This window comes from Juglans microcarpa x Juglans regia, chromosome 5S (genome assembly GCF_004785595.1).
Source record: "Juglans microcarpa x Juglans regia isolate MS1-56 chromosome 5S, Jm3101_v1.0, whole genome shotgun sequence".
NCBI lineage: Eukaryota > Viridiplantae > Streptophyta > Magnoliopsida > Fagales > Juglandaceae > Juglans > Juglans microcarpa x Juglans regia.
Window position 1 is genome coordinate 29,852,312 of NC_054603.1, and position 22,677 is coordinate 29,874,988.

At 33.3% G+C, this 22,677-nt stretch overlaps 1 protein-coding gene across 1 annotated transcript; it reads left to right on the top strand.

Moving 5' to 3' along the window:
- Positions 1-2,371: 2,371 nt before the first annotated feature.
- LOC121267340 (mRNA-capping enzyme-like) lies at positions 2,372-21,912 on the top strand. Its single transcript, XM_041171202.1, is given in 20 exon segments — positions 2,372-2,621; positions 3,156-3,311; positions 6,999-7,134; positions 9,759-9,910; positions 10,879-10,962; positions 11,124-11,186; positions 11,586-11,717; positions 11,805-11,886; positions 11,889-12,022; positions 12,899-13,018; positions 13,504-13,553; positions 16,785-16,947; positions 17,061-17,201; positions 18,906-19,028; positions 19,122-19,220; positions 19,579-19,668; positions 19,788-19,824; positions 19,827-19,877; positions 21,167-21,297; positions 21,400-21,912. Coding segments are annotated over 19 exon segments (2,049 nt in total). The 5' UTR covers positions 2,372-2,621; positions 3,156-3,194; the 3' UTR covers positions 21,544-21,912.
- Positions 21,913-22,677: the final 765 nt, after the last annotated feature.

Below are 22,677 nucleotides of genomic sequence, written 5' to 3' on the forward strand. Positions count from 1 at the left end.
AAACATATTAAATATTTTTGGATTTTGGAGTTGAATTAGGTAACGTGAATGATACCGCTTAGGCTCAGTTTGGATTAACTTATTTCATCTTATCTTATTATTATAATTTTCACAAATTTTCACATAAAATATAATAAATAATTTAATATTTTTAAATTATAAAATAATAATAATGTTAAAAATAATATTCTAATAATATTTTATTTAATTTTTAACTTTAATTTCAATTCATTTTATATCAACTCAATATCCAAACCTAACCTTAGTCACCACTCCTACGAGATGACTAGCAGCATAGTGCTTGGTTTTTTTTAAAAAAATTAATAACGGAAATGATAATGATATACTTATAATTTTTTATAATAATTTTGTAATTTATTTTTAGTTAACCAATACTATTATGCCACTTTATTAAAAATAAATTTTAATTATTAGTTAACCAATACTATTATGCCACTTTATTAAAAATAAATTTTAATATTATAAAATTACCTCTAATTTTATTTAAAATTAAAATTTTTGTAAAAGTTGAGATATAACTTTTAAAAAAGTTATAAGTAATAATCTTCCTAACGGAGAGATGCTAAAGTTATTAAATTTTTTTATCTCAAAACTCTTACAAACTTTACAGCATATCACAGATAATAAATATTACTTATTTTTATTCTAACTTTTGATAAGTGAACGTCAACTTATCACCGATAATAAAGTGAGTTTGATATATAAAATATTTATCCTTTTTTTTTTTTTTTTCTAACCAAAGAAAAATTAAGCTTGATCTTTTTAAACTCTCACCTTTGTTTTAACAATATGATTACTAAATTATCAAAATTTTCATTTAATCTAAAATTTAAACGTAAAGGTAAACAGTTATAATTTTTCAATGAATAATATTAGATTTAATTATAAAATGTGCAAATCTGATACATTTATTTGAAAAAGAACATAATTTACCATTACTTTTTTTATATGAATCTTATATTTATTCACTTCTTTTAAAAAAATATACAAGACTTATACATTGTAGAATTACAAATATCCAAGGTCGGCTCAATGTTAAAGTCATTTAAGTCATTGCCCAATGCCCCCATCCCATGCAAGGTCCCCAAAAATAAACATGAGGTGTTTTTTTAAAATTTTTTTAAAAAATAAAAATCATTTCATTAAATAAAATTTTAAATAATTTTATATTTTTCAATATGTGCAAGGCCCCATAATACTAAATTTAATATTTAATACAATGAATTATTTATATTTTTAAATAACTCTTTAAGATCTTAGTAAGTTGAGGCACATAATTTACATTGAGGCCTCATTTTAAATTGTTGTATTAAACAATGTTTTGAATACTGTATCGGATGTCGTACCGATCTGGATACTGGAACGAAATATTTTGATACCAGTACCATTTCGTGTACCGTTTCGAGATAGTCGATATATGAATAAATTATATATATAAATATATATATATAAAAATTATATTTCAAAATAATAGTCTATATATAAATAAATTATATATAAATATATATATAAATTATAAATAGTCTAATTTGAATTAGAGATAAAAAAATAAGCTTGTAGTTGAAAAAATAAAAAAAATAAAATAAAGGTCGAAATACAGGCCAATACATGCCGAAATATAGGCCGGTACGAAACACCTATGATACCTGTATCGGTCACTGGGCCGGTACAGAAAATTTCGGCCATACTGGCCGGTACGGTACGAAATTAAAAACACTGATATTAAATATAAATTCAAAAAATTGAAAATCTTGAAAATATTCTATTTAATAATTTATATTTTATTATATTATAATTATAAATAATTCACTTAAGTTTGATTTTAGATCTCAATTTATATTGAGCCGGTCTGTAAATATCATTCATCTTTTCAAAATCATATGGTCAGACTCCAAGCATTTTTTGGATTCCCAAAACATTGTAGTTTTTAGAATGTTGCCTCTAATTTCTATAGAATTTCCCTTTGAATTCCTAATAAGTCACTTTTGAAAGTAAAATGCTATCCTTGATAAATAAATTCACAAATTAACTTACTAATAAATTAAATCCATTCTATAATAAAAATAATTTTATAATATAATATATCTAATCAAATTAAGTCAATTTATAAATTTATTTTTATAAATAAATTCACAAATTAATAATAATAAATTAAGTTTATTTTATAATAAAAATAATTATATAATATAATATATTTAATCACAATTTATAAATTTATTTTTATAAAATGTCAAAAGCAGTTCTCCACTTGGCCAGTAAGGGTCCGTTTTGGTTGCCCTACATCGTAAGTTTTTACTCTCTTTCACGATCTCGACGTGGAAGTGATTAATTATAAAGAATACTCCTCTCTCTTAATCCAACTAACTTCCCCAGTCCCCAGCTCTCTCTGTTTCTCTCTCTAGGGTTTGGACGACAACTTTCAGTTGTGAGCGTACTGCGATTGCAGGGTTTTCGCTTTTCCATGCCACAATTGGAGAAGCCGTCTTGGTCCTTTCTGATCGGGGAAGCCTTCCATTTCATCGACAGGCAAGATTTCTCCGAACGAGTAGGATCGTCGTTTCGGCGATAATTGGGTCGTCGATTACATGTCCCCTGCTCAGGTCTGCTGCTATTCTTGATTGTGTTGCCGGTGGTTTTTTTTTTCGTTTGAATTTCTTTACTTAGGGTTGTAAGTGAGTGTCGTTCCGGGCATGTTTGCGGGAAAATACAACAAAGCAAAGACGAAATGTAATTTTGAGATCAATTTTTTCATTGCTTGGAGTTGGGGGAAACTATAAATTTGTTGTCAAAGGGAGCGTATTATATAACTACCGGACTTAATTAACAGCTGTCTGCTTCCTGAGAAATTACTCGAGCCTGGGAAATGAGTGCTCTTTTAGTTTTACTTAGTTATTTTCTAGCCTCTCTGATTAAAATGCCGGCACTCTACTTTGTACCTGGTGCTTCAATTGAATTGAGCTCGTTGCTAAAAATATTACATAAAATTCTTATTTCTGATTAATGTATTAGAAATGTGATTAATGTATTAGAAATGCTTGTTAGTTTTCGTACTTGGGCACATTGGACTAATGCAGAGTTAGTGCTAAAATTATTCCAAAGGAAGTTGAGACTTATTGCCTTTTTGGATTTTACAGTGGCAAATGTTGCTTGGTTAATGTTGAGTGATCGTTGCCATGGATTTAAATGCCTCACCTGTACCCGAAGAAGATGAAGAAAGTTTTGAACGTCACATAGAAGAATTCCCTGCACCAGAAGAACGTATAGAGTCTGCAGTTGATATAGCCCGTCGGGTACACTTTTTGTCCTTTGAAATACCTGACCCTTTTCCTTCTACGAATGTGTTTGTTGCCACTCATGATAATTGGAATCTTCTTACTTTACTTATTCTAGCAATTTATCTGAATCTGGAAAATTTTCTGAAGTTCGATTCATTGTCCCTGGTGTATGAAGTCAATTAAATGGAGGTTTGCATATATAGCTTCAAAATGAGGCATTTTTCAGTGGGGACCAAATTTGTTTCTAGTTACTTTATCGTTACCACAGAAGTTATCGAGCATTGTCATTAGCTATGCTGTAGAAACAATCATTAACTTTGGTGACATTCCTGCTTCTTTTTCTCTTTTGTTTTCTTGTTTATATGTACTACTCATTTAGATAGTCTCCACATGTTATTGGAGGTTCGATTTTTAGGGAATTACACGGATAATCCATCTTTCCTTTTTGGTGAGTAGGGAAACGCTGTCGTTCTATGGTGTTTTTAAAAGTTTCTCTCAGTTGTTTCCTGGAATTTATTACAGTTAATTGCTTGTAACTGTGAAAAGTAGATTAAAAGGCTTGGTTTTGCTATTATATATTTGCATGTTTCATAATGGTATTTTTTTGTAGGTAAAATAAAATTTTATTAATAGAAAAGAAGTCATAGCTCAAGTATACAAGAAGTATACAAAGAGTGGTTGTAACAACTAGGAACTAGAAGCGGATACAAGAAAATTATGAAGACTAGTCCTGTTACAATCAATGATAAAAGCCCAAGATTGTATATGTCCTGTATTCCTGGACTATGCCTAGTTCTCATCGATAAAATTCTTATTTAAGAATAAAAAAGAATGACAGAAGCCTAAGATAATGGAGTGTCGAAAAAGTTTCTTAAGGTCATCTTAGGAATGCTCCTAATCTTCAAAACACCAACCATTGCTCTCCATCCAAAGACACCATATAATACAAAGATGAATAATTTTCCACACAACAACAATATGATTGTTACCCCTAAGACCTCTCTTAACACTAAAAAGATATTCACCACCGTTCTAGGAATAAATAGTATTATTCTTTCTAAACATTCTAGTAAAGTTACTATTCAATCCTAAGGGGTGGCGTAATGGTCTTGGGGCGAGCCATATAAATTAGTTGTCTTGGGTTTGAAACTTTGTATTCACACTCTTGAGGCCATCGGAACGGGGTAATTTTCCCTTGAATTACATGAGGTGCAGTTTTGGGAAACTCCTTACCGAAAGCCTGTGCACTCCCAGGATTAGTCGGGACTTTGTCTTGGACACCCGGTGCCAATGAAAAAAAACTCTTTTTGAGAGTGGAAAGGTTCTTGTGGTTATTACTACATTGAATTAGGACTTGGAGTATTCTATTTGTTATGAGCTTGAGGCTTCTACTTGGTGACTATCGTCAGCACCTCACCTCCTAATTATTTATCAACAGAAAAAAATTAGCTTTCTATCTTTGGCTTTTTGTTATTTTATTTTTAGAATATCAATCTTTCAATTGACTTACATACCTATCTACCTATCGATCCATCCATCCATTCAGCTATCCATATGTATATTCTATCTCTATGTATGTACTTATGTACATAATAGCACATAGATGCTTACTTTATTAGTGTTCACAAGTAGAATGCTTGGACTTTATTATTGAAGCTTGATATGCATGGCTTTTTTTTTTTTCATTTTTAATTTTTTTTATCGGCTTTATGCAAGCCATGGAGTCAACCCTGGGAAAGCTTAGATACAGAGGCCAAACCAGACTCGATTGAGTTGAAATAGGCATGGTTACTTGCTGCAATACAATAAATGGGAACCTTCTAATTTCTTGTCATTTGTATATGGGGACTTAGAATAGCATGCTAGAAGAAAATCTTCTCCCTTTTTTAAGGCATTCATAATAAATGGAAATTTAATATTATTTTATTGTCATAAGCTGTATATATGCATGAAGTTACCCTAAACATAAGTAGTAGGAGGTATACTTCCTTTGTACTTGGTCATTGCCTATTTACGTGGATCAATAAAACTTCTTACTTTTTTTTTATAAGTAAAAATATTGTATATAACAAAAGGGGAAACCAAGTGCACTGAATTATACAAGAAAACATCTTGCCCAAAATGACCCAAAAAGCCCATAAAAAAAAAAACCCAAAATACACCAGACCAGACCAGACCCGACCCCAACCCAACCCCTTGTTTCCCGTAGAACTAAAACTCTACTCGAACACCAACCCCAACACCTTGATTCCTCTAGTTGAGCTACCACCCTTAGCTTCATAGTTGATTGTCGAAAAAAGACGCTATAACTCCATGCTTATCTTGAAATTTGATTTGGTTTCAAGTGCGTGGCTTGCCTCGATTGCAGTAATTAGTTCTTTAAATTGGTCTTCACATCCTCCATGTGAAATTCCCACGAACTGCTGAATCTCGTTAACTTTAGGCAGAATCCAATCCGCTATTGGAGGAAGAGAGACTAGAGGAGTCACAGTATCCCCAGACACAGTATCTAACTGCACTCTCTACTCTAGACATTTCTCTACCCATGGCACTAGCGCCAAACCCATTAGTTCTCCAGTAACTCAATTGGTTCTCTCCAATGGTATCAGGGTCCCCATTGGAGATTCTGGGGTGACAGCAAGTCCTTTCATCTCTGGGGTGAAAGCGGATCCTACATCTCTTTTAGACCTTGGCAGTACGCCCTTTTCCTTCAACTCTGACGAGGGAGCCATAGTTTCTTCGGGGACCAAGGGTGTAATACCTACCATTGGACTATCCTGTGTTACACAAGGTGAATAACATTCCATTACTGATGTCTCTACGCCAATACCCGATGTAGACCCCGCTTCAAATAACCTAGATTTCCTTTTGACCTGCCATACTCTCCTGGATTTGGTTATAGGGACAAGGCCGGATCCGATCTTCCGTTTTCCTTTTTCTAAATTTAAAGGATTCGGGCTTATCTTGTTTCATACCACCCTGTCGCCTCTAGCTGAAAGCCGGTCTATTTTTGTAGACAAGAAAGCTATCGTTGCCTTCAACTCGACAAGTTGGGTTTCCATCTCCTTTAAAGAATTGTGCATCTCGACAAGCTGGTCCTGAGGACCCCCACACTCTGAATCCTTGAAGCATGACCCGTCTTTAGAGCTGCTGCATAGGATCACCTCGCCATCGATGATGTACTTGGGTCCTTATGCACCTCCAAGTTCTCCCTCTCTGCACCACCTTGTCCTTCCAAGCCGTCACTCTCTCTCTTGCCGAAGGAAAAATCATGCAGCACCTCCCCCATCCTTTTCCAGCCATTGCCCCCTTTTTTAGGAATGAAAATAAAATTCCTCCTCCCAACACCACCATACTCCTTCACCTCCATATAACATCCTCGAGCATTTGAGCAGTGATGCGCCGTGCAATTACGTCTACCTTCTCGGACAATGGAGTAAAAATCTTGTTTCACATCCTTAGTGCATGCTTCTTACTTACAAAAAAAAAATCATAAGTAGCAGGAGTATAGTCCTGCTCTTTGTCTCTTCATGTGTCTCTCTCTCTCTCTCACACACACACACACGCACACACAGAGACATACCAAGAAAAGAATGAAGCATTGATATAGATAGTTTTGTTTTGTAGTTAGACTTAATATATTTATGTTTGTGTATGCACAATTTGTTTATGATCACTGATCTCGTGTGCCTCTTATGTTAGGAGCGTGATGAAAGACGAAAGCGATTGAAAATAGAACGCTCAGATGACAGACCAATGCATATATCTCAACCACCTGCATATGATCAGTTTCAAACAAAAAACATTAAGTCTTATGATAAAAGCAAGCTTCCTCCTGGTAATTTTTGCTTTTGTTTTTGTTTTTTTGTTTTTTTTTTCAATTGAACAATTCATGGATCTTGAAATTGCAGCGATCTTTTGCATTCAATGAATGAGGAGTAGTTTTCTTCTTTCTTCCTCTTGAGGAGAAAGAAAAAAGTGGGGGAGGGGGGTTACATAGAGTTTGTTATTAATAGTGTGCATCTTGTTTACAATTTTGTGGAATCATGCATCATACAGGGTTTTTGTTTTTTGGCATTGGTGTTTCTAAGCAATTTCTGTTCTTTCTGTGAATTGGTTGCTATTGTATCAAAGCTTTGAACACCATTTATTCATTGGTATAGTCAATAAGGTGTTTTATTTTGTAGGATATGGGTTCATAATAGCGGACAAAGAATTAGCTATTGGTACTTGTCAATGTTGTCATTGTGACTATTAGATTGTATCAATGTTACTACTTTCTGACATAAATAAGTTCATATAAATGCAAATATCAGGCCAAAAGTAGTGGATTTAATTTACACCCATTGAAAAAGGTGCTCCGATACAGTATTGGAGAGAAGGATTGCCATGTACATCAACCAAAGCTGACCCATAATTCGAGCTTGAATTCCAGTTTTCATGGCATATGTGTGAAAGGGCAAAAAATTTTTATTCTTTGGATGAATCAAAGGGCTTCTTAGTGTTATTTGCTGTTAAAACTGTGTAATGCCCCAATGGAAGGCCCAAACCACATGGTTACTCCAAAAGGATTTGTTAATGATACAATTGGAGCCCTATTAGAACCTTATAAAGAGCAATCACTTTTCATTCCCAAGTAATATGGGATCTTATACAGCATCTACCCTTATCCTTATCATATGGGGTATCACAAATTGGCTCTGATACCATTTGTAACGCTCCAATAGAAGGTCTAAATCACATGATCTACACTCTAAAAAGACTAGTTAATGATACAATTGGAGTCCCATTGGAACATGAGCAAGAACTTCTCCTTCCTAAGTAATGTGAGATCTCATACACCACCTATTCTTATTCTTTTTATATGGGGGGTATCACAAACTGCCAGCATGATTTTTTGTTAATGCATTCACATTAATGAGTTGGACTTGGTAAATAGATATCCATTATTATTAAGCTTAAATGCCATTTTTTGTAATGCATTCACATTAATCAAAGGCTTACTTGTGCACTTCTGCACTATTAATAAGATTGAACCTCTGCACTATTAATAAGACTGACATAAAAAAGGTGCTTGAGTAATGCAGTCAAGCACAGAGTTCATTATATGCAAATATATGGTTAATAATTGTGGATTAAAGGCTTCGTTTATTTTGCTGTAAAATGATTTCAATAAATAGTTTTCATGGATGTTTGATGTTTGGATGCACTTGGAAAATTTGGTCAACAGAAAACAAATTTGATGAATGAAAATCCTAAGCATTCTTTTCTCTAGAAACTGGTTTTGGCTTGCAAACTTCAGAAATTGATTCCCAATCTTGCTGAATTAGATCTCGATTTTCAAATAACGCTCTGCTTTTCCTCTCCCTGATTCTTTCTCTCTTGCATTGCCTTCCTCTCTCTACTCTATCTCCCATCCCAGCCTTTTTTATTTTTGATTTTTATATCTTTTATATTTATTATTTTAAGCGTTTATATTAATATTTTAAAGTTTTTGAAGCTATGTTTTTGAGATTTTTATTCTTTATTTTATTTTTTAATATTTTTTAAGTTTTCTGGCATGTTGCATGTTCTGTGGCATGCCACATCAACATATTTAACATTTTACTAATGGATTTCTAACAAAGAGACTAATTGATTAATCTTAAAATTACAAGGAGTAACTGATAAAAAAAATTGAAGCATAGGGAGTAAAAAAAAGTTTAATTAGAAAGCACTGAGAGCAACTTGACTTGAGAAAAACCATGGATATTTAACTCTATTTTAAAACAAATGGACCCTTTGTTTATATCAATTTGCTTTTGAAGGTCCTAATGTGGAATAAAAAAGAAACATTGATGTTTAAGTGGACTCAACTTCATCCAAAATGAGTGGAGTTATTTTATGACATATTTTGGCATGATTATGAATGATATATTTTTTTGCTTTATATTTATGTAAATTAAATAAGTTATTATTATAATTACTTTATTTTATCAATAACATGTTGTGAAGTTTGTAAATCGAAGCTAGAGTTTTTTAGATGGATGGATTTTATTCTTTAATCATATTAAAAATGAGTGGGAGTTTGAAGATTTCAAGAAGACAAATGATGAACTTTGCTCCTTATTTCAAAAAGCACTTTTTTTGCATGCTTAATAAAAATGTCTTGTAAAAAAAAAATTATGGTCACTTGTATATATCTTGCATACGTGGGTAGTGCCCTTTTGCATGCTTAATAAAAATGACATAAAAAATTATCGTAACTGGAGAGGTATTTTTATATTCGGGAAAAATGGCAAACATTTTTCTCTTCGATGTTCCTCCTTATAGACAATCTTCTAGAACTTAACTGGGCAAAGATAATAAAATTACATTTTCATGCTAAAAAGGATATCTGATTTCTCTTTTAATTTTATGAAAGTCTTTTTTGTCATTTCTTGTATATTGTCATTTTTCAGACACTTTGTTCTTTATGTGCAGGTTGGTTGGACTGCCCTGCATTTGGTCAGGAAATATTTGGCATGATTCCTTCCAAGGTTCCACTTAGTGAATACTACAATGACTTTGTTGCTCCGGGTAAAAGATACTCATTTAAGCAAGTGATCCATCAACAGAGAGTTTTAGGAAGAAAAGTAATTAATCTGAACTTTTGAATTTTTTCCCCTTCTTTCTATGATTGGCTAGGAAAACTTATTTGATCGAGCACTCCCAATGGATGTTCTATAATACAATTTTCTTTAAAATATGAAGAAATTTGTTAAAAAATGACCTACAATGGATGTTGTATTTCATCTTCATTTGCCATTTTGCTACAGTGATCCCGCTACATCTAGAGGGAACTGATCATCCATGTAAAACATTTTTAATTCATTTCTCTTTCCTTCATCTGATTTTTCCCATCTCTTTAAAATCTTTTATCTTCATTTCAGACCACCCCTCTCTCTCTTTCCCACGCTTTCATCTTTGTTTAGCGTCAAAGAGTCTGGGTCTCTCAAATAACAACTCTAGGCACCAAATTTTGCTCAAATAATGATTTTTAGCTTCTCGGTTCCTTTCAAATAACAATTCCGTATCTTCAAGTGAACTGACAAAATATCTTCTTATTTTTTAAATTAATTTATATTTAGATTTAGCTTATAAATTTGGATTAATTTAAAATAGAACATAATTATATGATATTGTATAGGAGATATTGTAAATATCAAAAGATATGAGGATATCATTGGTAGTTAGAGAAAATATTTGAAATGAATAAAAAATATTAAAAAGTATAATATTTAAATGATATGAAGAAAAAATAGATAAGCTGATGTATGGTATATTGTAAAAGTCAATATGTAAAATAGAAAAAGTGGGTTTTGGTAATGTATTTTAAAGGATAAGATAAAGAATCCATTGAGAGTGCTCTAAGAAGAGTATAATATGTGGTTCATGTTTTGAACCTGGAATTTCTAGTTGAACCATCTTATATCTTTGTGTCATAACATGCAAGAAGAAATAAAACATGCACTTCTCTAATGTAAAATAGCTTAAAGAAATTAGATTTGTTTCCTGGATTCATTGTTTGAATGATGGATTGATTTTGTTCTCTGATTTTCAGCTTGGTTTAGTGATCGATTTGACGAATACGTCTCGATACTATCCAGTATCAGATTTAAAGAAAGAGGGTATCAAGCATGTTAAGGTATTAGAGGATTCCGATATAGTTTTATTTCCTAGTTATGGTTTTTTGATTGTGGTAATTGTATTTACTTTTGAAATTTTGTTTTCCTTGTTACCTGATTTGAATCGTTTTATGATTGAATTCTTCTAATTTTCTTCTTCAAATTTTATTTTGTGGTGTAGATTCAATGCAGGGGGAGGGATGCTGTACCTGATAATGCATCTGTAAATAACTTTGTCTTTGAGGTTTGTTTTCTTGTCATGTGCCTGGCCCCAGTATCTGTCTGCTGTTTAGTAGTTTAACTTATTATCTAGAGTTTTATTATCTATGACTTCTATTTTTTTTTTTCTTGTATCATGTAAGGAGTTGAACCACAGCAAGCATTTGTATTTCTTATATAGTGCAGCAATGAGGAACCATAAATTTTCCTATGTTCCATTTGAGCATATGAGCATTATGTTTTCATCCCAAGCATTTATCATTTGATTGGGCAGTTGATGCTTCCCAACTGAATTGAACTGTGGAAAATTAGCATGTGCTTTCTCTCGAGTTATGAATGTATCGACTATTCTTTATTATGGTATATGAATTGCTTGTGAAACCTTATATAGATTTTTTACCTGTAAATACTTAATTCTTTTCAGGTCTCTCAATTCCTATTTCGTCAGAAACAGGCAAAGAAGCACATCCTTGTCCATTGTACACATGGGCATAATCGCACAGGATATATGATAGTTCATTATATTATGCGCTCGCATCAAACTTCTGTTACTCAGGTTGTTTTTTGTTAATAAATGTGGGGATTGGATTTTTGAATGAACATTCCTAAATGTGTGTTTTTTTTTTTGCTTTGCCAATTGCAGGCAATAAAAATGTTTGCTGAAGCACGCCCTCCAGGAATCTACAAACCAGACTATATTGATGCGTTGTATACATTTTATCATGAAAAAAGCCCGAGATGGTTGTTTACCCCTCTACTCCGGAGTGGAAAAGATCTTCTGGTCTTGATCTCAATGGTGAAGCAGTGCCAGATGATGATGATGATGGGGATGCGGCTGCGGCTGCGGCTGCTCCTTTGAATGTATGCTTGCTCTTGAAAGTTTAATTTGCTTTATAGTTTCTGAGATTGGTTTCTGCTATTTGAACGGTGTGTTAACAAAGGAAGCTGCTGCTGGAAGAGAGGTTTTGCACGTTTGTTGCTTTATTGACCTAGAGAATTAATTGTTCTACAGAAGAATTGCTTTAAATGGAAAAAAATTTTCATCTGAGTTGGTAAATGATCATTTTCAGCTTGAGTCATTGGCCTATTTTTTTTTTTTTTTTTTATCGGTAAAGAAAATTTTATTGAGCATAAAATAGAGTCATCGGCCCATTATTGGTTATTGGTTGCCCAACCTGGTTTGTACTTGAATGTTAGCTGTACGCTATCATTGGCTGATTTAGATTTTTCTTCTCAAGTTTGTTACAAAGCCTAATAATTATCTAGGTTTTTTACCCCACCCACACCTTAAGTATGTGCTTATTAGCTAGTTTCTCTTTTCTTGTCTAATTAAGAAAAAAATTATTGGGTTGCTTCTTATCCCATGAATGAGCTAAACAGACATCCCAGAAACTAGTGCAGTTATACTGTATGATCTGGTTGTCTTTCAAAATGAAATACCACTGGAAAATCATGAATGGAAGATTGAATTATTCTGTGAAAATTCCTAGGAGCAAATTATTCCAAGTTAGAATATATTACTCATATTATGTCTATGACACTGGTGGAAAGTTTGTTGCCTAGTTCATGTACATGACTGTATGGTTATCTGAGCGGACAGATTTGGTGGCTAGCTACTCTTTGAATATTTCATAGAATCAATGACAGTTTGCTTTTTCTAATCATTTGTTGTACGTTTTTTTTGGCCTTACATATTTGCTTTATTTCCTGATTTTAACATATCTCTATTTATTTCAGGAAAATCCTGATATAGATGTAGTGATGACCAATGATGATGTATTAGGGGATGAGATACCTAGGGACCAGCAAGATGTACTGCGGCATTTCTGCTATCAAACGCTTAAGTTGGGTTTTGGGGTAGGCTCTTCAAATACCTCTATTTTTTTTTTTTTTTTGGTTTACATTTTTTCTTGTATAGAATTGAGGAGTCTGGCATTTGGATACTGGATGTCTTCTCTGTTTCTCTAATGTTTATGTTGTATTGTCCTCTGCCACTTCGCTTATGTCTGCTCGAGCTTCTTTAGTTCAATGGTTGGCTGCTATTGTACTAAAGGGAGGGAATGTTCATGAGTTCTTGTTTTCTTTTCAGCTTTCTAGAATGTAATTAGGAGTCTCTTTTGTATACTTCCTGTGTACATGGGTGTTGCCTAGTTTCATTCAATCAATAAAATTTCTTACTTATAAAAAAAAAAAAAAGAAAATTATTTTAGTAGTACTTTCAGACCATTAAGAAAATTCTCTTGTACTTGCTTCCCTGTTGTGTTGTGTTGTGTTTTCTCCCCCCATTTCACGTACTCCATATGCTTCATAGCTGTTCTGACAGGTTTCTCCTTTAATTTCAGCCAAGAGCAAACACACAATTTCCAGGGTCTCACCCAGTTTCTCTTAACAGGTTCGGTTTATCTGAATCTTTATTGGAAGTTACTATTGCGTAGTTATTTTATTTTAACTGAGCAAAATACAAGTAGCAGTGCTACTTATGTGCAGCTGTCACACTTTCCCAGTCAAAAATTCGTATTGAGAAGAATGGACTATTGTTTTTGATCTATTAGTCATGCATGTAGGCATGCAAGAGTACTGTTATACATGGGAGAAAACTTACTACCAATGCAGCTTGTAATATTGCCAAATGTCAAAATGATAGCTGACAACAGTGGCCCTTAGCAGGGTTACTGCTGTTGCCTGCCATTTCTTTACACAAACAGATGATTTATTCTCTTTAAAATAATTTTCTTTTTTAAAATCAGAGATATGAAATTTAATCAGTAATATGAACCTAGATTTTATTGTATATTTTACGATGAAATTTAGATGCTGCAGTGTAGAAGTCGAACTTTCATCTGGATATTTATTCCTATACTTTTGCCTCCTAATGCATGGTAGTTATTTAATGCAACCCTAATTGCCTGGAGTTTTAAGGTTCCTTGATACCTACTCCTTTCTACCTGTGCACACTAATATGCTTTTGTTTTATCAACAGAAAAAAAGTAATTGGTTTCATATTTGCTAGCACTTGGATGAATTTGTCATTTAGTACTTACAACATATCCAAAAGTTTTGGTAATTGGCATTTTAAGTTTTAATTCTCATTCCAATAGAGGTTGCAATCTTGTGGGTTCACCCTTCTAATTTCTTTGGAGCTTGGTGAAGGCAGAATATCTGCTATGATTTCCATTCCAGTCTGATAAGTATAGTTTTTAAAAAACCAAGTGCATGGATTAATCAGCCCAGAGATGTCCTAAAGATGGCTAAACAAGGAACAAATTGGTATAAACTGTGTTTGTCTCAGTTAAATAGCAGACGTTGTCTAGAATTATCTGCTTTTATGTCCAACTGAATCAATCAATTGATGGTGTATTTAAATTCCTTTCCTCAAGTCCTGCCTGTGATATAGGGTGGCAGATATTTATCCCTTTTTGTTGGGGGTGGAGATGCGGGAGGGAGAGGTTCTTGAACTTAAGTTTAATGTGACTGTTAGTGTTACTTCACTATTATTGCAATCTACGTAGAGAAGACACAGGAGAAGGACAAAAAAAAATAGAGAATAAGAAAGAAAAAGAACTGGGAGCTGAATTTATTTTAAACAAGGGTTAAATACTAAATAGTTCTTATAGTTTGGCCTTCAAACAGGTTACTTCCTCACTCTTAAAAATGAACTTTTTCATCCTTATACTCTCAACTTCAGTTTTTTTTATCCTTTCAATACAGTTCCATTATACTCACCAATGGAATCCCCACCACGTGGCTCATAAGCCACATCACCACCAATAAAAATGCCCCTTGAGTCACAATAATTAAGAAATCAAAAGAACAAATATTTCAAAAAAAAAAAAAAAGTCAATTTAAAAAAATATGAAGATTGGCTCGTAAGTCAATTTAATAATTTTGTTTTTTTATATATGTTTTGTTTTTCATTTTTCATTTTTTATTATTGTGACACGTGGATGTACACATGGCTAAATAGGACATGTGGCACATTTTAATTGGTGGTGATGTGGCTTATGAGCCATGTGGCAGGGGTTCTGTTAGTGGTTTTGATAGATTTGTAATAGAAGGATGAAAATGACCAAAGTTGAGAGTATAAGGATAAAAAAGTTCATTTTTAAAAGTCGGAATAAACTGTTTAAAGGCCAAAGCACAGGGATTATTTCAGTATACAAACAAAATAGAACAAATCAAATCTTCAATTTGTTCAAGTACAATTGACATATGTAGGTACCGTTGGTGCCTTTGTTATACTTTTTTTTTTTTATAAGTAAAAAATTTTATTCATCAAAATAGTAATAGGCGAAGCCCATGTACACATGAAGTATACGAAAGAAATACCTAGTTACATCCTATAGCTAAAAAAGCGATGAAAAAAAACTCATTGACATCCCCTCCATTGTTGCCTTTGTTATACTACCAGTATTAGGAATCTCCGTCTTGCAACTTTGTATTTTGAACTATGGAACAAAAACATTCTTAATTTGGTATACTCTTATGTATACCTCTAGTGTACTTGGGCTATGCCTATCTTTATCAATACAATTACTTCTTACTTATATAAAAAAAAAAAACTATGGAACAAAAACAAGCCTTAGGGGATACTCCTTGCAAGACATTTTCTAAGCTTATGGTAACACCACTAGTAGTATTAACTTATAAAAAAACCACCACTAATAATATTAAGATAAATTTTGCACAAAAGTTGGGAAAGTTACAATTCTTTTACTGTGTATAGATGTCCATCGCTACTGCAATAATTACATATTTAACCAAAGACTCCTTTTAGCATGGCATCTGGCACAATGTGGCCCTCATTGTTGCAGGTGTCCTACGCATTAAAATTTCCAAAGTTCATAAAATTAGAAATTACTATAAGAACAGCTGTCACTTCCATTTTCCATGCTGCCATCACTTTGCTTCACCATGGGATAGTTATTTTTAAAAGCAGACCAATCAGACACTAATGAAGTGCATTCATGTAATACAGGCAATTGAGTCTATGTTTTCGACCTTAAGGCTAAATGGAATATGATCATTTAACACCCCAATGGAAGGTCAAAAGGACTAGTCAATGATATAATTGGAGTCCCATTAGAACATTATAAAGCGCAAGAACTTTTCATTCCCAAGCAATGTGAGATCCCATAAACCACCTACCTTATCCTCTTATCATATGGGGTATCACAATCTCACCCCTTTAAATTCCCAACGTCCTAGTCGGGCCCATCCGTTGTAGGTGGCATGACTCAAGTCCCATATTTTTGGTTGGAATAAGTTCTGATTCCTTTTGTAACGCCCTAATGAAAGGCCCAAAACACTTGGTCTATACTTCAAAAGGACTAGTCAATGATACAATTGGAGTCCCATTGGAACATTATAGAGAGCAAGAACTTCTTATTCCCAAGCAATGTGGGATCTTATACACTACCTACCTTATCCTCTTATCATATGGGGTATCACAGATCAGATTTAATAGTGGCTCTTGTTTTCTTTCACGACATTGTAAAAATCAAAAAGGAAGTTTTTATCACAGTTGATTGTGGAAGTTATTTTCTGTTCAGTGTTCCTTGTTATGGCACAAATTCTGGCATGAGGAGACGAATGAGACGAACAATATTTTTTGTGTGGTATGCAGGGACAATTTACAACTGTTAAGGCAGCGTTATTATTATGCCACATGGAAAGCTGATGGAACACGGTATATGATGCTAATAACCATAGATGGGTGTTACTTGATTGATAGGAGTTATAATTTCCGACGGGTGCAGATGAGGTTTCCTTGCAGAAACACAAATGATGTACGCATACATATATGTTTGCTTTTTTAAGCTCCTTATATTGAGTGTTTTGCACAGTCATCTTTTTTATCAATGAGATCCAACCTGACATTCTCCTTTGTTTGGCTTGTAAGGGTTTAACCACCGACAAGACTCATCACTTTACATTACTTGATGGGGAGATGATAATCGATACTGTGCCAGACTCACAGAAGAAAGAGAGAAGATACCTTATCTATGATCTTATGGCAATAAATCTAGTGCCTGTAATAGAGGTTTGGTTTACAACTAATGTGAAAAAAAAAAAAGTCATGCTGATTGTCTCATTCTTGCTGGTTCTTATGTCTATGGTTTATGTTGCAGGACCACCTTTATATAGAAGAATAGCTTTTAACTATATGTGATATGGTGTTTGCCTAAATGCCAAATCTAGCTACTTCTTTCAGACTGTATTTTCACCCTTTGATTCATGTGCCCAAGTCCTTTTACCACAGGTCCACAAGCATAGCAATATATGCATCTTCATCCGATGTGTCATTGGGAAACAATTTCATTATTTATTAATACTTCATCTAGTATCATCTACCAAAAACATGTGGAATATTAATCCCTTGGCTTATTTAATTGTGGACAATGTTCAGTCACCCGAAATGGGGCAGTTTTTATCTCAAGTAGTTGGGTCTGTTATATGGATTCTTTCCCTTAGTTTTGTATAGAGAAATATTTGCTATTATATACCCTTTGCAGTCGTGACCTGTATCACAGCCTCAAACTATATCCTGTTTACCGTCTTCTTGAATTACATCACGCTTTGGTACTAAGAGTTTCTTTTGTGTTCACCTTGCTGTTGTCTTGTCCTCTACTGGTCCTGATTTCAGCATATTACAGATTTACTTTTTTTTTTGAATGTTAATTATATTGGCACTCATGCATGTTACCATTCTTCATTTGGATATAGCCTATACTCATTTTTCAGATTTTTTTTTTCTTATGTTACTTAACCTTCAATAAAAGGATATTTGGTGTTTGAAAGATTGAGTTCACAATGCTCTTTGGCTATTGTCATATAACCTTCTATAAGAGTAGTCAGTGTCATAAAATTGGAGTTGCCAATGCCATTTGGCTCTTGGCATCCACCTTGTCCTCCTTTTTTTTCCCTAGTTCTGAAAGACCATGTATTCGTCTCTCCTTAAATTCTTAGATTATAATTTTTTTCCCTTGGTATTTACTGATGTTTTATCCCCTTTGTTCCTCTTGAAATAACCCTGCCAAAATTAATACCTTTCCAATGGATATTATACGATTACTTTTTTTTTAAACAAACAATTGTGTTTATTTCTGCTCATTATGACTGTATGACGCGTTTTATTATCAAGTGGTTTTTTGGCTGTTTGGCTTAGATATTGGAATAAGTAACGCGCACACACCCACCCACCCACACATATATATATGTTGTGGAATAAGTAATGTTGCTCCATGGAAGAGTTGCTTGTAATCGGGCTAACAGAATATTCAAAATTCTTATTGAAGTAGCATACTCAGTCACAAAACAGCTTAAAAACTATCTTTATCCTATCTAGACTTATGGTTTTGTGAAATCTGGTTCTAAGATAGCACAGTTTTAAACGGTATGGTTCAGTCAGGTGTTGAGAAACAAATGGAAATTTCTACACTAGAAGCAAATGCTTTATTTTTTAGTGTCAATTTTGTGGGGTTTTTGGCTGTACGACACCACTAAAGGAGAGAACCCTGCTCTCTTGAATTTATTACCTTTGATTATTGCATTGTTTTAGTTGCATTCTCCCTTTGAAATCCCAGATTTTCTTCAGACATTGGTGTGGTCTATTAGAATGGCCATATCGATATGCCTGAAGTGTCCCTGATCTGCATTATTTACTTCTTTAAATGTGTGCTTTTTCTATCTTTGTTTTTTTGTATAATTTATAGATATATGGTATGCTAATTTAATAGTGGTGCAGCGGCCTTTCTACGAGCGGTGGAAGATGCTTGAGAAAGAAGTGATTGAACCTCGAAATTTTGAACGCCACAATATTTACCAGTGTAGGAATCCGTATTATAGATATGACCTTGAACCATTCAGGGTATGCATTATCTGACTACCAACATTTTATTCCATCTCGTGGTGTTTCTTTCTGCTGGATTTTTTTTGTTGATCTGGTTTAAATGTTTATCAGGTGAGGAGGAAAGACTTTTGGTTGCTCTCTACTGTTACCAAGCTTTTAAAGGAATTCATTCCAAGACTCTCACATGATGCAGATGGTCTTATTTTTCAGGTGGTTTGATGATTGGAAACTGTGAACAAACGTTGGAATTCAAATATTTTTTTATAGTTGTCTGACTTGTGTCTAACTTTCCTTCAAAGTATTAGTTGAGGGAGAATTTATTCATTCAACTCGTCTGTTTCAGGGCCATAAAGTTCACCTTTCAATTGCTAGTAGTATGTTGTTATTAGATTATTAGAAGGACCTTTAGCGACGCTACCATGTATACTCAGAAGTTCTCATGTTCTGAGTCTACATGCCTTATCCAGTGTTATTTTGGGAAAGAACACCATGGTCTACATGGTCAAGTTGAGTTATACTTATTTTAAGGTTTTAGAAAAATGGTACTGATAATCATTTTTGTTTGCAGGGTTGGGATGATCCTTATGTCCCTCGCACACATGAAGGCCTCTTGAAGTGGAAATACCCTGAAATGAATTCAGTTGACTTTCTATTCGAGGTTGTACTATTTTATATTCTATTTTAGTTTCAGCTGTTAGTTTGGGCCTCTTTTATTTCTCTCTATATTGGCTCCTTGTTCATAGAGATGCTGGCCTTCTAATATTTATTGGTGGACAGATAGACAATGATGATCGTCAGCTACTTTTTCTGTATGAACGGGGAAGAAGAAACTGATGGAAGGGAAAGGGAGTAGGGTTGCCTTCAGAGGTCAATTTTTTTTTTCCCCTCATTTTATCATGCACCTTGCTTCTTTGTTGATGCTATTATCTGGCTCTCATGAATCAATGTTTAAGCGAAAATCTCAGATTAGCTTTAGGACTCGTTTGGATAGTGAGATGAGATGAGATGGTTTTAGATGAGTTGAATAAATATTGTTAGAATATTATTTTTTAATTTTATTATTGTTTTGGGATTTAAAAAAGTTGAATTGTTTATTATATTTTGTGTGAAAATTTGAAAAAGTTGTAATGATGAGATGAGATGAGGTGAGTTGGTTTCTGTATCCAAACGAGCCCGTTTCAATTGACAAAAGCACTTGGGAGTGTTTGTAAACTATTGGCACAAAACATTACTAGGGTTTCAGCTATGAGATTCATATGAACTTTTTGTGGAAACAGATGTTAGTTAAAGTTTAAATTCCTAGATAAGTGATATAAATTTGTATGGTAATAATTTTTGGCTTAAATACTTAAATTGTTTTATTAGTGCTTCGAAAGGAAATAGTTTTTAGCATAAACAATCTTTTAACTAGGCATGACAATTTTTATTTTTTTTTTCAGTAACAAGGCATTTTAATTGCGGGGTCCTTACAGTGGACATGCCTGTTTCCAACTGTAGTGTACATAACTTTGCTTTGAGGTTTATATTTTTGATGGCCTGTCTATTTCATTTGAAGTTAGGGTCACATGCTTATTGATCCCTCCGTATAACATTATATACATTGAGGTGGTGGCTGAATTTTGCCTTCAAGGACAAAAGCATCTAATGCTAGTTTCTGAGCTTGCCATGTTGCAGAAAACAAGAACATCAACTTAAGACGATTTTAGAGATACTGTAAATAGAAGTTTACATTGTATACCATGTGTGCAGCATGAGTGATTGGAGGTTCTATGTCATATGGCATGATGTTTCATCATCTTTCATTCCCGTCTCTTTTTTCACCTTTCAATTTCCCTATTTTATGGATGACGGGGGATAAATGATGATGTATTGTTGAGATCGTCAATTTTGGATCTTCAGTTGAGACAAGCAATTTCTAGCCCCACCCACCCCTACAACAAAAAAAAAAAAAAAAAAAAGCTGCAATTTAATTGGGATTGCATTTATTTTTATGGATGCTTTTGTGCTGCATCTGTCTTCACTGACTTGCATACTTCTGTTATATGCGCTTTTATTCTAAAGTTTAATTTATTTTTGTTATTCTCATTTAGATATAAATATATGTAATGTATTGTCTTGATTCTGATTTCTCACCAAAGTTAAAAAAAAAATTGCAGATGGTTCAGACCCCTCCTCGTATTCCGGAAAAATTATTGAGTGTTCGTTCGATTTTGAAGAAGAGGAATGGGTCTGCATGCGGATCAGAGTAGATAAATCAACTCCAAATGATTTCAATACTTACAAGAAGGTCAGTCTCACCACTGAATTATCTATAATTTGTTAATCTGTTACCCGTATCATTTGGAACCAGGTGCACATGACGAAGCCGGGTGGTTGTTTTAAATTACAGGTCATGCGGAGTATAAGGGACAATATCACTGAGGAAGTCTTGTTGAATGAAATTAAAGAGATCATTCGCTTGCCCATGTATGCTGATAGGATACGGAATGATAGTAAACCCCACCAGCATTCGAATTCAGCACGGCGGAGGTGATGGATGGAGGGTTGAGCAATAGATGCCCACAATACCGTTGAAGTCTATTAGTGATCGGAGACAGATATACCCCTCCGATATCCGCATGCACAGGTCACATTGCAAGTTCTATATATACCAGATTTTGGTAGGTGCTTTGCATGGTCGGATGGTTGGTGAGATTCTGTGTAATTAGCTATTTTTAGCTATAATCTTGTAACGTGTGCTGTGCTGGTACGTAGTACGATCCAGTTGGTACACTTGGTGGTCCTCAACATCAGGCCTGAAAGTAATTTTTCATTTAGTTGTTCAGATCAAGAGTTAGGATTAGGGTCTCCATGTATATTATTATCGATTATCATTATTATTATAATTAATTTTTTATTGTTATATGTAGTGAATGCTAATTTTTCTATGATGTAGAAAAGGGCTTTTATTTTTTTGTTTTTATTTATATATATATATATATATATTGACGGATAATTGTCGTAGTTGTTGATTAACTACTGGATTTGTATGGTTTTAGCTCCCCATGGCTGGCTTTCAACTTTTTATTGCATATGGACAATTGCTTGTCATATTAAAGCATCAATAACCCAAGCAATTTTTTTGGGATTCGGTCTAAAATTGAGTGCCAATGAAATACACCCCCCAATCAGAGCCAAGACGAACCAGGCTGTAACACGTGGCTGAAGAATATTCCCACGGGAGCCTTCCCTCTTAGAGCACTATTAGTTAAAGTTAAAAGATATTTTTAATAAATATAAGAGAAATTTAATTTTTGACTATTCTATTTACATCAATTTTTGAAAGTTATTTTTTCATTATATAACAATAAAATAATATAAGATGAATTAAATTTTAGTTATTCATATCAAATTTCTACATTAGATTATATATTTATTTATTATATAGTAATGAATAACTAATAATTTTAAAAATATTTATTTTTTTAATTATTAATTTATTTTATTTTATCATATTTTACTACTCTACTTATTATATATTAATTAATAATTATATTTTTATTAAATTAATATATCACTAATTCAAATTAATATACTAATTGTGATCAAATTTGTGATAGAAAGAAAGAAATAATTAATAAAAATATATATTTGATGTATGTACAATAGCCTTTAAATTTGATAAAAA